This window comes from Gallus gallus, chromosome 7, assembly GCF_016699485.2.
Source record: "Gallus gallus isolate bGalGal1 chromosome 7, bGalGal1.mat.broiler.GRCg7b, whole genome shotgun sequence".
Classification (NCBI taxonomy): Eukaryota; Metazoa; Chordata; class Aves; order Galliformes; family Phasianidae; genus Gallus; species Gallus gallus.
Genome location: NC_052538.1, coordinates 12,054,205 through 12,067,595, shown reverse-complemented (window position 1 = coordinate 12,067,595; position 13,391 = coordinate 12,054,205). Strand labels below are relative to the sequence as shown.

The window sequence follows — 13,391 nt, the reverse complement described above, 5'->3', positions numbered from 1 at the left end:
ACCTCAGCTGTGGTTTTGTTCCTGTTATATCTAACTAACGATCTGCCCTTCTTGTTTTTTCCTACTCCTTTTGATGCAACCTGGAAGAAATGTCAAAAAACGAAGGTTCGATCCAAGTCAACAAGGCCCTATCTGAAGAAACGCAATTCAAGGAGCTGCTTCTTTCACTACTGGATTTTGGGTATGCTATCTTTGCTGTAGCTGTGCAGGAACTAAATAAGGAAGAACATAAACCATAGCTACAACCGTGATGTTGAGATGTTTGGAACTGAGGAGAGAAAAAACTGTCCTTTTCGGAGATAAGTTGAAAATACTTCCTCCATTCACCTTTCACTGGTTATATTAACTGATAAGTTAATTGCAAACTATTTCAAAAATCAGTTTACTTTTTTTCTTTTCTCAAACAAAGGAAGAGACAAAGACCAAGTGCAATAAGAGAACTATTCAAAAATCATGAAATAGCAGATTTTTTTCCAGCCTATAGGCACTCTAACTTCACTTGCGTTCGCATGACTTCCTTTTTCTTAACGAACTCCAGTGGCATGAGAAGCTAATTTTGAAAGGGTAACCTGCATGGCTCACATTATAAACAACCAAGCTAGCAAGCTGACCCCAAGCAGAATCTGCAGCCCAATAACTACAGACCACTGGGAAGCTGGTACCAGGCTCCAACAGATCTTCCAGCCATGCAGTGCATTTTGTCACCAGGCCCCAGAGCTCCCTGCTCTCTGAGCTCACTGTCTGCCAGGTCAGGAGTCTGTTGGATATGGAAGCAATTGAGTGATGGATGGAGTTCTCCCAAGAAGGAAAAAATGTAAATATGGAAATAAGATTTTGATGTATCATTTTCACAGATTATAAATATATATATACGTATATATATATATATTATACACAGAAAAGGATTTCCATATAAAAAGGTTCTATTCTTTATGTAAATCTATTTTTGATGGTATTATTTTTATTATTTTTTCTTTTTTTTGTTCCCCTCTTATTCTGTAGCATGTTTTACAGCCAGTGCTCCGGCCTTACTCAAAAAAGGCAGAGAATAGCATGCAGATGCAGGGAGTTCTAACACCAAACAGATGTTATCTAAAGCTTGTATGCTTGAAACCAAAAACAATTAAAGTGTATAAATGCATTATCTATGTATTGACTATAAGCCTGGATTACTTTTTCAGTGATTTTTGGCACATTTTCTGTAATATAATGTAAGAAAGTAACACCCTAAATTAATCACAGAAGTGCCAAGCTTTATTTTTTTTAACTCTAGTTTTTTTTTTCCAGTTGTCTAGATCCTGTAATATACAAATTTAAGTAAGCCTTAAAATACTTGCAAAACGTTCAAAGCTTGGAAGAAGTTTTTCTTCCCTTCTGCTAACCCAAACCAACTTGCAAAGATAACTGACATTTCTAACGCACTCCCTGTATCTCCTCGATGCATTCCACTTTCCCAAGCATAACACAAGATCAGTCTTTTGACACTTTGCTACTGCTAGCTAGTGACAAAATATGCAAAATCCATGTAACTCTGGGGGGGTATGTCTTGTAATTATTTAGATACACCTTGCATACAAACAGATTTTTCAGAAAAGCGCTGGGCAGCTGTACTGTGCCTGTAATAAGCAGGCTGCCTGCATGTGTCTGACATGAGAAAGATATGAAGACAGCTAGTTTAGGACTCCCTCATAGGCCTGTGAGGTCTGGCTCATCCTGTTTACCTTGAATTAAAAAATAAATAAATAAGTGGAATAAATCATTTAAGTGAAGCAACCCAGAAATGTTATTGCTGCAACTGATAACCAGAATCAAAAGACTTCTGTAATCTTTGATTTAAAGGTTGGATATTAGTAACTACGGAGCTGAAGTTACCACGAGGTATTCCATCTATTTTCAGTGGAAATCCATTTCTTAAGTTGGCTTTAAGAGTCGGAGCACTGGGAAAAATGCTGCAGATTTCCTGTGACTTACTTTAAAAAAAAAAAAAGTAATCTCTCATTTCAGTGGTATTTCTTATGATAACGTTGAATCCAACAGTCTCACAAGAGAATTACTACATATTGTTTTGGTTGGCGGTTATTAAATGCTTTCAAACAGCTTTAACAATCACATTAAACACTTACTACATTATGAGTTAAAGGTGCTGCACACAGGTAGTCGGTATCGATACGTATTGGAAGTCATATTCTGAACAATTCCTGCCTGACCTCAAGCAGAACTCAGTTTCTATGGCAAACCAAAAATCCTTGCAGATATATTGATGTCTTATAAAATTAGTTTGCTTTGGAACGTGATCCCAACTTCACTGAAGTTCTGCTCCCAAAGCTGTGTAACCACAATGGAAATACTACCGGTTACCAAAAATTAGAATGAATGAAATCAACTGGATGTATGTAAGCTACCTGTGTAATAAACCTTTGAGAAACATTTCACAAACAACATTGTAAATGTGCGATGTGATGTTTTAAATCAGACCACAGTGGTCCCCAACTACTATGTACATACAGTCAGTGCTGGAGTAACTTTTTATTTACCCCAGCAGTTTCATAGGAATTATGATTTCTTGGCTGAGTTTACGCTCCACTCATCAGCTGTTGCCTGTACGTGGAAGTACACAGTGGCTCTCTGGCCCACGTGTATAGAATACAAGAGATGACGCAGCACAGAGCAGATGGAGGCTGAAGTGCTTTCTGTGGCATTAGACAATAAAAGCTGTTCTAGTTAGGTGTTCATTTTCTACATTGTGTCTTTGCTGTGCTTTGGAAAGTATGTGTGCATTTAATTTGTTCATCACGGTGTCATCAAAAGACACAATCGGTAACGTCTGCGGTTCACGTGCTGTATGTTTGCTCCATTATTTATCTATTCACCTGGACAAGAAACTGTGGTAACTGTACAGCTTATTCCAGTTTGCTGCATGCTCTCACTGAATTGATGTGATCCTCCTAAAAGAGAAGTCTGCTAGGCAAATTAACAGATGTATAGGTGCATGTAAAAAGAAACGGATTACTTAGGGCTGGAGTTTCTTTCTTTACTATGCAAAGATGGGTATTGCACAAACTTAAGACAAATGTCTGAGGAAATGCCATAGAATACTTGAAGCTATACTTTAAGCCTACTCAGTCATGTTTTATATTCATTATTGCTTCCACTATTTTTCTTTCTTTCTAAAATTATTTGTAATTATTTTTAAGTGCACAACTTGATGTTAGAAGTCAGTTTTTGTTGGAAGACAATATTCATATTTTGTTGGCTGCTAATGAATGGAAACTCAGTAGTCTTTGTTCTGCATCTTAGCAAGATTAAAAAACTTCATGAACATGGAATGGAGGAGTTTTTAATTTTTTTTTTTTCATTTTTTCCTTATTTATTCTCTGTTGTTTCGTGTGTTTTTGTTTTTTCATTTATTTGCTCAAGATGTCATCACAGCCCTAGCAGTGGAAAATGACAGGAAGTTACTTTTACCAAAGATCTCAGCCTATCCCATGTCACAGCAGGGTTCCCTCTGTGAGAAGACACTGCCTGCGGGCCGTGTGACAGCAGAGCAGAGCTGCATTAGTCCCCTCTGCTGGCTGCAGGGAGGGGAACGAGACCTGTGTGCGGCAGTTGGTGGAGAGGAGCCTTTTTGCACTTCACAAATCTGAATGATATTTAAAGCCTAAATGATGCAGCTATTAAAAAATATTCTGAAGACCTTAGTAAATACCACAGCCATCATTTTAGTGGATTACAGAGTGAAACTCAATCACTGTTTTGTTTGTTTTTTCCCCATTATTGTCAGACCAACTCTGCTTTCTCAAGCTCCAGACAGGAAAACAAAAGTCTTTTGCCTCAGTTCTCCCAGAGATATAGAAATGGCAGCATGCTTGCCATTTAGAACTATGATTTAATGGAGCCACTATCACCTACTTTTATTTCCTATCATTTGAACATAGAAGAACTTGTCTATAAACTGAATATTAGCACGCAAACATTCTGGCTATAACTACGTTTTGGCTAGAACTACAATGGACACTCATTCCTTAAAACAAGAGTTAAGCCTTTTGCAAGATACAAGTATAAAGCAATAGTGTAGAGTCATATATGCCTTTAATTTTACAAGACAATATATAAATTTATATAAATTGTTTAAAAAAAAATCAAGTCTGTCTTTCACTATTACAGCAGGAAATACTGAAGAGTGATTTTCCTATGTCCCTCACTATTTAAAACAAAACCAACACTACAACAGCTGGTCATGTACAAAGCAGAAAATACCTCTTTTATTCCAAATGTATTCTTTACAGATTCCTACCCAAAGGAGGTATAAATAAATAAAGTGAAATATCGGAAACAATAGAGACTGAAAATGAAGTTCAATAACTAGAAATTTTAATAGTAGTGAAGCTAGACCGAACACTATTGAAAGCTAAAAGTCACAGGATCAGACATATCTTGATGCTACACGTTATAATTCCATTCAGAGACCTATTGTTCAGAGCTCAGCAGGCAAAGCAGCACACGGCCAGATGTTAGCAGGTGTGTTGAAAAGGTGTTGGGTTTTTTTTTTTTTGGGTCAAATTGTGCAACACGAGAACATAATGCCTCTAGGTAAGTACAAGGACCACACATGAGAGCAGTGCAGACATTCACTTAATGCGTATTACTTCTGAGCAGCTTCACACTGCTAAAGGCAACATAATTCAGAATACTCAGATGTACAGAAGCGCAGTAATCACATGCCCATCTATTCAACCCTCATTAAAATTTTCTTTTAAAATAGCTTGTCATAAGGGGAGACACCCCTCATCTTTATCACTGGTAGCATAACAAGCTGTGATGCAGCACACTCTTTCTGAGCCAGCACAAGAATCACCCCATCAAATCTGGTTAAATCAAAGCATGAAGCAATTAAGTGGTTTTTGTCTCTATTTCATAAGTGCAGCTGTGCCTCGCACCCACAGTACAGCTGGGGATTTGTCCCAGTCTCCCAGCACTTCCCTGCCCCACCAACAGCTGGACTTGGTCCAACACACTGACCCAGGGGAACTGCTCCACTTTCGGGGACACACTTAAGTGACACTTCAGTGTGAAGAGGCAGAAACCAGAGCAATGCTCCTGGTCAAAGACCAGTTCTCAGGCTTCACAAGCACAATGCTGCAAAACCTAAAAAGCTCTCCTAACTGTCCGCATGTCCTAGATGGACAGATGTCCTCAGCCACCAGACCAAAATTTATAAACTTAATTTGCTTTTGAGACCAAGAAGCAAGAACTTTCCACCTGCGGTGTCTCTGTCTACTGCTTGGAGTCCTGCACAGAAGTTCCTGAACACAGAAGTAGAGACAAATACAGCTTACTAAAGCTCTGCTTTTAACTTAGGACCAAGGCGTAGTGCACGGCCCGAGCCTTGCTTTGCCAACTGGCAGCATTTTGCCCACACATACTAGATCTGAGGTATAAATTTGGAAATTTGCCATGAAACAGAATAGGCTCTAACCGTAACAATTCAGAACAGTTTTCCATTGATTTGGTCTTTGGACTGTCAAGGTTGAGTTTTTAAATACCTACCACACACCCAATCTTGAAAAGAGACTATCCAGTACACATTAGGATTCACAGAACATTGAAACATAGTTCTAATTATCACATATAAGCTTTACTATTCCCAGAGAGGAGCATTCAGCATTCCAGAAAAACAATCAGCCACCAGTATCCAACACAAGCAACAGCACCAAGGTACCTCACAGAGCTGCAGCACAACTGAATAATACATGCACAAAGGTGATGGGACCAGTGCTGAGTGGCACCTTTTGCTGTCAAGGCAAAAGAGGAGACCAGACTGTGCTGACAGAACACACCCCTGCTTTGCATTGATGCATGTGCCAAGCTGTGGGGCAGCAGCGTTAGGGACACAGAGTTCCCACCATCTATAGCACTTAAGGCAAAGCCCGAACATTCATTCTTAGTGCGGTCACACAAAGTATGCTTCCACTCATCTCTTCAGCTTATGCAAACAGATCTGTTTATCTTCCTAGCAAAAATCTTTTTCTGAAACATTATTTATAGCAGTGGTTTGCCCCAAAACATAGCACTAACTACATAACTAGAGAATGACTGTACAAGACTTGCCGTAGCAATGCTCACAGTAGCCTTAAGTAGTACAAATCAGCACTTTGAAGGAGATAGCTCAAGTCACTTTTATAAGCAAGCACCACAGTCTAAGCCTCAGTACTGCTCTCATATATTTATGTAGGCATTTGACATATTCTGGCCATCTGTTTCATCGCCAGACCTATGCCCTTGTTGTACTACCCTTGGAGCGGGACATGTTGACAAAGAAATCAGATGAATGCAGACAAAGTGCACAAGCAAGCCTGCTTGTTCCGAAGTCATTCATTTGTTCCCTATTTCCTTTCAGGTACATCCAAACCCTACGTTGCTATTGCAATACTTGTTCCATTAAGAAGTTACCATTAACAATAACATAGTTTACAGACAATATGTGCTTGACTGGGATTTCTGTGTAACGAAAAAGCAGTTCCAAGAAACTGGAACTATTATAGTACCCTCCATCATTCACTAAAAGCTTCAGGAAATTAAAGATTTTTTTAATAGTCCTTTGTTTAATGATGAGGCTTTGAACTCAAGACTCAAAAAAACCCGCATTATTCAGAGGGAAAAAAGAAACAATTCCTTTACATAGCAGAGTTCTATCTGCACGCTGTTGGAACAGAGGGCTGGACATGTAGGCAAACAATTCTTATTTTGCATCAGTTCTCCTTCCTCTGACTTGGCTGGATATTCTCCACTCCAAACAGAAGATCTCTGGGGCAGGAAGCATCTTACTCAAACATGGCCTTCAGCATCTGGACCAGAGAGCTCTGATTTATGCAGAGCTAGCTGCCCAATGTGGTTCTAACAAGCCTGCACCCAGACATTCAAAGTAATTCTTCACGGAGTATGCTGCTCCTTAGACATGCTTAATGAAGAATAGAACAGGAGAGGAGAGACCTTGTTAAATCAGAGTAGAGTCTCTCCAACTGCCCCGGAGCTGATTTAAAGATAAACTTGCTAGGCAGAATTTCTGCTCTAGCCTAATCTTTACGGTATCCCTTTGAGATTAAGTTTCAAAGGGTACAGTTGTGAATGAAAAACAAGGATTTCAAAGGCCTTCTCAGAATGAACAGAGCCTATAGGGTAACAATAATAAAATCATTTAATCAATACTCTATCTGCCTCTATCACAACACTCCTTAAGAAAGCATCTGTTTTTGCCAGAGAATGTATTACTTCACTTGGAAAATGACTCAAGAAGGTGAATATCCTTGCCAGTAACTTATGTCTACAACAAACAAGTATTTCTAACCAGATGTTGCACAGAAACAGCCATCTTCCCCAGCAGCAGCATAGGGATAAGGCATTTCTGGGTTAGGGTGATGCAAGTACCTTATGACTGCCAAAGAACTCTAGGCTAGAACTGGCAGCTAAACACAATCAAGTGGATTGTTTGCTGGTTACACCAGGTAACAAAGGAAAGCTGAAGACCCCACCAGTCCATCCTTTTGTATGAAAAGAAATATCCTCGCTCTTCCCCACAGCCTCCTTTGACCCCTCTCCTGGTCCTTAAAAATCTGCTCTCTTGCCTCCAGTTCCTTCTTGCAGACCAGTTGCTCTAAACAGCCTCACAGCCAAGCAGGCAGCCTCCTACCATCACACCTGGCTGTCGAGGGGAGTGCCGTGCTGCAAGGTGACAGCCACCAAGCTGGCATGCTTCCCATCAGCATGGCAGCTCCCTGGAGTGCATTTCTGAGGTGAAATATTGGATAGCCACTGTCACATCCTTTACAAAAGTTACTTGCATTTAGCATCATATATAAAGACATTCTTTGGTGCCATGAGGGCTGCTCTGAAAGAAATGCTTCCTATTTTATTCTTCTGGCACAGTGTCAGAGGTGGATGTTGGTGGTATGGCAGTAGAGGTTGAACCTTCCCACCAATATTCTGTTACACGTTGTTGCTGTCAGAGAGATAGCAGCAGGGGAGCAGTCTGACAAAATGGTGTCTGACATGGAAACGTGTATGAAGCAAAGTTGTGTCACTGAACTCCTCTGTGTGGAAAAAATGGTACCCAATGACCTTCATCAACACTTGCTGAATATTTATGGAGACCAAACAGCATATGTGAGCACAGTGAGGGAGTGGGTGGTGCATTTCAGCAGTGGCAACAGGAGGTCACCTCTGCTGGTGCAGGTTTTTTTGTTTGTTTGTTTGTTTTTTTTTTACAAGCACAGCATGCAGGCTCTTGTTCATCATTAGTGAAAATGCGTAGCTAATGGTGGTGAATGTGTTTTGTACTTATAGCTGAGAATTTGCTCTATCAAATAGTGCTATTGTGCTCTTTGTATCTGTTGTAGATTCCACAGAAATAAACAGAAGGCATTACTTTCAGATCAGCCTAGGTATTAGTTTTCTAACCAATGTTTCTTAGTTTGAACTTACAAAACACATGCTCTGGATGAATTTCCAAAGTTTACATTAAATACATTTTCTACAAGAAATACCTATCTTTTTCACAAAATAATTTATAACCAGTGTCAGTGAAGATGACACTTCAATATAGGACTAATAGCATCTAAATTTGCTCTTGGGAAGAGGCCCCAAACACACTCATTGTAACAGAGCAGCTCACATGTGACAGCTGGTGGACAAGAAGAGAGAATAACTTCTTATTAAAAGAAGTGCTCTGTGCTTTCCACAGAGGCAGTCACCTAGCATCAGATTTATCCAGCGAGATCAAGAAATACAGACTGTGTAAAAGTTATACGGGCTCGCATCTGATCTGCTTACATGCAGCATAACGTGCTGCACCAGCACACAGATCTGTGTGCATGTTACTCCAAGTATTCAAGCGAGTACCAATTAGTAGCAGCCAGCAACACACAATGGCATTCCAGGCAAATATCACAAACACTTGCCTGTAACTCAAGCTGTGTTCTAAACTCTTGAAATGTCACAAAAGCCTAGGCACACAAATAATCTAGGAATTAAACATGAAATTAGACTTTACAGTCTAGGCAGTTTTAAAGATGAGGCTTAACAGCAATGAAAATACTGCTTTCAATAGTTATAAGCAGGAATACCTAGATACCAGGTACATCAGGAAAGAAATACCTGAACATCTCCATTTTGAAATGGCTAACGTGCAGACAACAAAAGTGACTAATGATCTAATAACTTCCTGTAACCTCCCTTCAAACAATTGGAAAGATAACAGCCAAGTTTTTCTTGCTAGAGTTACAGCGGGGCAGTAGAGCAACAGAGTAGGAAACTCAATCTAAACAGCATGAAAACAAGTTTCCACTGGCAGCATTGCATTGCACTGGAACAGGTAGCTAGTGAGACTGCTGAAATTTCACCTGTGGAGACCTTCAAAGTCTTGGCTAGAAAAAGACACAACTCATGACCTGATGCTAATAACAGATGTGTACGCTTGGCTTGAAGCGCACCACAAGCTATTGTCCCCTGCCCTTTCTGCGGGCCATTTCATCAGAGAATTAGGTCCAGAGGACCAGTAGGAGCAGTGTGGGGTTGTGAAAGTTGATGCCTGCAGATTCAATCCACCAGCTTGCATCACAGGAGAAACCAGGGAGTTGATTAGGAATGTGACTTCTAAGAGAATAGCTTAAAAACTAGACATACGGGATCCCATCCCATGTCATTTGCTGCCAGAGAGGACAAATGCATATCTCATGGATGCTAACAGGACACTTGCACTTAGAAGAATGACAACTGTCCCTCAGTCTAGCCCTGCTAATGGCTATAAATAATGAGCCTGCAACACAGGGCAACGGGTAGGCAAAGTCCCTGGTGTGATCTGCCAGACTGTACCAAACTGGAAGAGCGTTGCTGTATCCAGAGAACCCAGCTGAGCAGAAAGAACGAGATTACTGAGAAATCAAAGATAAAATATAGCTGAGCAAAATGAGTTGGATATAAACAAAGAAACCCCACACATAAGACCAGTACTGCAGGACACCCACCAGTAGTCAAGGGTCAACTTCAAACTATTCCAGTAAAAATCCTAGGACGGGATAAAATCCGCCCTGGGAATTTGGCTGCTGGCTTTAGCTAGAACAGGTCTCAGACTCAATTACTACAATGCCCTCCACAACTTTAAAAAGGAAAATTTTCAGTAATCAAATTAACCATTTATTGCAAGCAACTTGCTTGGCAGTTTGCTCTAGAGAGATGGAATTAGACCTCACTTTATAACCGTCTGCAAGTACAGATACATGGCCTTCTCAACTTGATTACACATCATCTTCAAGTTTCTTTAGGGACTTCCTACCTCATGCAATGCCATACGTATAGTGGGAGAAATATCTACAGAACTCAGCAGGATATTATAGCATGCCCTTTATTCCTTAATAAGAAAGACTGGAAGATAATGCATCTTTGTGATACTTCCATGCCCCAAACACAAGTTATCTTGTTGCACACAGAGGTAATCAACCAAGCAGAGATAGCACAGTCCTCTGTAAATAATCTGTTCATGTGTGTATATCATAGAATCACAGAACAGAATCATAGAATGGCTTGAGTTGGAAGGGACACGCACGCATACACACACACACACACACACACACACACACATCAGATATAGGAGAGGGAAAAAAAAAGAGGCACTTGGCATTGAAAGCATAAGTACCATTCTTTGATACAATACTAGAACCAGTAGAGGCTATTTATCAAGTTACACGAGGGATATGGGTGTGAGCAAATCATTTGATGAAGAATTTTTTCCATCTTTGCCCCTCTTTCCATTTATGGAATCTCAATCTCCTGCTAATAGGATGTAGGCACCTCACTATTTGACCTTCTAGCAGAAATTAATTTTTCAAAACAGTCACTCAACTTTTCCAACAAGTTCTGCATTCAGAGACTTTCACTGCCCTTTACTAGGCAGTAGTAAAACTCCATGTCCTGACTTGAAGCCCTCTCTAAATAACATTTTAAAAATTAATAAAAAATATTCACAAACAGACTTTGGATTGAGCATAAGTAGTTCATTTCCAAGAAGCTCTTAGTTATTTTTGTCAGGGAGCCAATTTTTATCTCCTGCTTAGAAGAGAATTTGCAAAGGTATAAGTGGGAGTTAGATCCCCATTTTGCCTTTGAAGATTTTGAAAGAGAGCAGGGGGCAAGGAAGTCTCTTCCATGTACTAAAAACCAACAGACCTTAGAAGGGGAGAATCCCAAAGAATCTCAAGTTTTGCATTTGCTGTCACTTGGCTGGATTTCATACAAAAGTTTGGATAATAAGGAACCCAGAGCAGCAAAACATGAAATTTCAGCCAAAAGTATTTCTTAATTTCTCATCTCAACAATGAGATGTGTTTAAGGCATCATCGTCTTATAAAATTTAATATTGGCTTCACATGTGACTGCTCATAGGAACCACAGGCAAGGGATGCAGTGTGAGTACCATCGTACTTTGCTGGCACTCGGTGCTGAATGTAGTTTTTTAAAAACCTGTAAAAATGCTGACATTGCTCGAGCAACTATAAGCCCTTGTCTGTTAGCTGTCAGTGCTAAACCACACTGGAGGGCTTGCAGGGAGCAAATGCAAGAAGGGAGAAGCGCTGTACGTAGTTGTTTGTGCCCTTACTCCATTCTAAACAGACATATCCATGAGATTCCATTCAACTATTCTTACTTCCTACTCCTATAGTCTGATCATTTTAGCTTTTATTTTATTTTGGTGTTTTTCCTGGTAGGAAAAAAAAAAAAAAACACCATGATTTCTGTAGTGTTACAGGATCTGAAATATCTCCCAGCTGTGCATTCAAGAAGAAACTTTTCTTGATAAAAAGTCACCTTTTGCAAATGACTCTGAATATGACCTACAGACTATCTGAATTAAATTTATCCATAAGATATGGAGATCTGCTGAAGACATGAACGTTGGCTGTCAGGGGAATACATCCTGCTGTACAGGGAAATAAAGATTATTCATAGCTTAAAAAAGGGCACAGAAAGCTTTAATGAGAGCTCATAGAAGGGTTTGCCATCTCATTCAATTCTACGTTTCTTCTCCACTAGAAGGTTGAGGTGATGAATCCAATTAACAAAAGCATCTTTCCCAGAAATAGAATGTGAGTGCTCTGGTTCAGAGGGAACAGAGCACAGTAGGCTCAGGAAGTATCTGTGGAGCCAAGTATTTTATCTGTAGCAGTATTTCCCTTGAGCAGTGACTCTCATTTCTCTGAGAACACCTAGTTGAGCACCCTTGAGTCTACCTGAAAGACTCTGAATGGAGTGAAACCATTGTTCTTGATCCAAAACTAGATAAAGTGATCCCCGGAAGGGAACTCAATTCAATAAACTCACTTCTTAACAATGAATCCAGAAAGGTTCCAGCTTGGCAGAAACGTATCAACTCTCAAGAAACATCCTGCATTTTCTTTTACAGTTGCAGCATTTTGCTTTACACTCCACAGCAAAGAGTACAGCCCTTAGAGTACTTCACCACAGACCTAGCAACAGCAAGTGCAAAACATTTCCATAGCACCTTAGTCCTACGCTAGTCTGGCCTCCTGTGCCCAGGCCAACAATAAACATGAGCAGCCTCAGAACCTTTTCTACTTTGGAGCGGCCTTCAAGTTGCATCACAACACCCATGTCTTACAGCAGGGCTTTCTATTTTCTCTTAACCAGCTCAACCCTCACACACAAAGGCTAAGAGAAACATGCTTGTTACTCAATTCTTTCTCTTGCTAAGGGGGCTCCAGATAGCACAAGGGCCCAAAGTCAGCTCCTACAAAGCTGACTTTAAAAATGCTTGAGGATCCCTTTATTCCTAGAACCCCAGAGAAGATAGGCTACTGGAATAGCCTTTGCTCAATAATGGTACAAAGCAGAAATACTGGAGTTCCTCCATGGAATAAGAAACTTTCCCTCTCTTATCAGGTGTTACACTTTTTCTTTTTCCCCACACCTACCTATAACAAATGTGCAGGGTCGCCAACCACCAGACCAGGGTGCCCAGAGCCACATAGCAGGGGGGTTGAAACTCGATGATCATTGTGTTCCTTCTCAACCCAGGCCATTCTATGATTCTACATCTCAAAGGCAAGGTATTGCACTCTTTACTTCCTCTTGAAGTCACTGTTAGCATTAGTTGCCTATTCCCTCATTCCCAACTCCACATTTCTTGAAAAAAAATTAAAAGGAACATCTGCAAATTTGCCAAAGTCCTACCACATGGTTAACTACTGGCTCAGGTTTTCTCACTACTCAGAAGTTTCTCTTGCTTCTGTTAAAAAGTAATACTTTTTGCACACCATTTGCTTTCATATGGATTGAGTAAGACTGAATAAGAAATAAAGCACCAAAAGAATAACTGTTTATTC

At 40.1% G+C, this 13,391-nt stretch overlaps 2 protein-coding genes across 8 annotated transcripts in view; one reads left to right on the top strand and one right to left on the bottom strand.

The window, feature by feature from the left end:
• ADAM23 (ADAM metallopeptidase domain 23) overlaps positions 1-3,326 on the top strand; it is a 68,274-nt gene extending 64,948 nt beyond the window's left edge. For 4 of the 7 annotated variants that reach the window (NM_001398375.1, XM_015289429.4, XM_015289430.4 and 1 more), the window contains one exon: positions 88-3,326. In NM_001398375.1, the coding sequence (NP_001385304.1) occupies positions 88-201 (114 nt within the window). In that variant the 3' untranslated portion in view covers positions 202-3,326. The remainder of the gene's footprint in view (positions 1-87) is intronic. The other 3 variants (XR_005861243.2, XM_015289434.4, XM_040703430.2) reach the window with 3 other exon arrangements.
• The window catches only part of DYTN (dystrotelin), a 50,709-nt gene that overhangs the window by 1,148 nt on the left and 36,170 nt on the right, over positions 1-13,391 (bottom strand). The window lies entirely within an intron of this gene.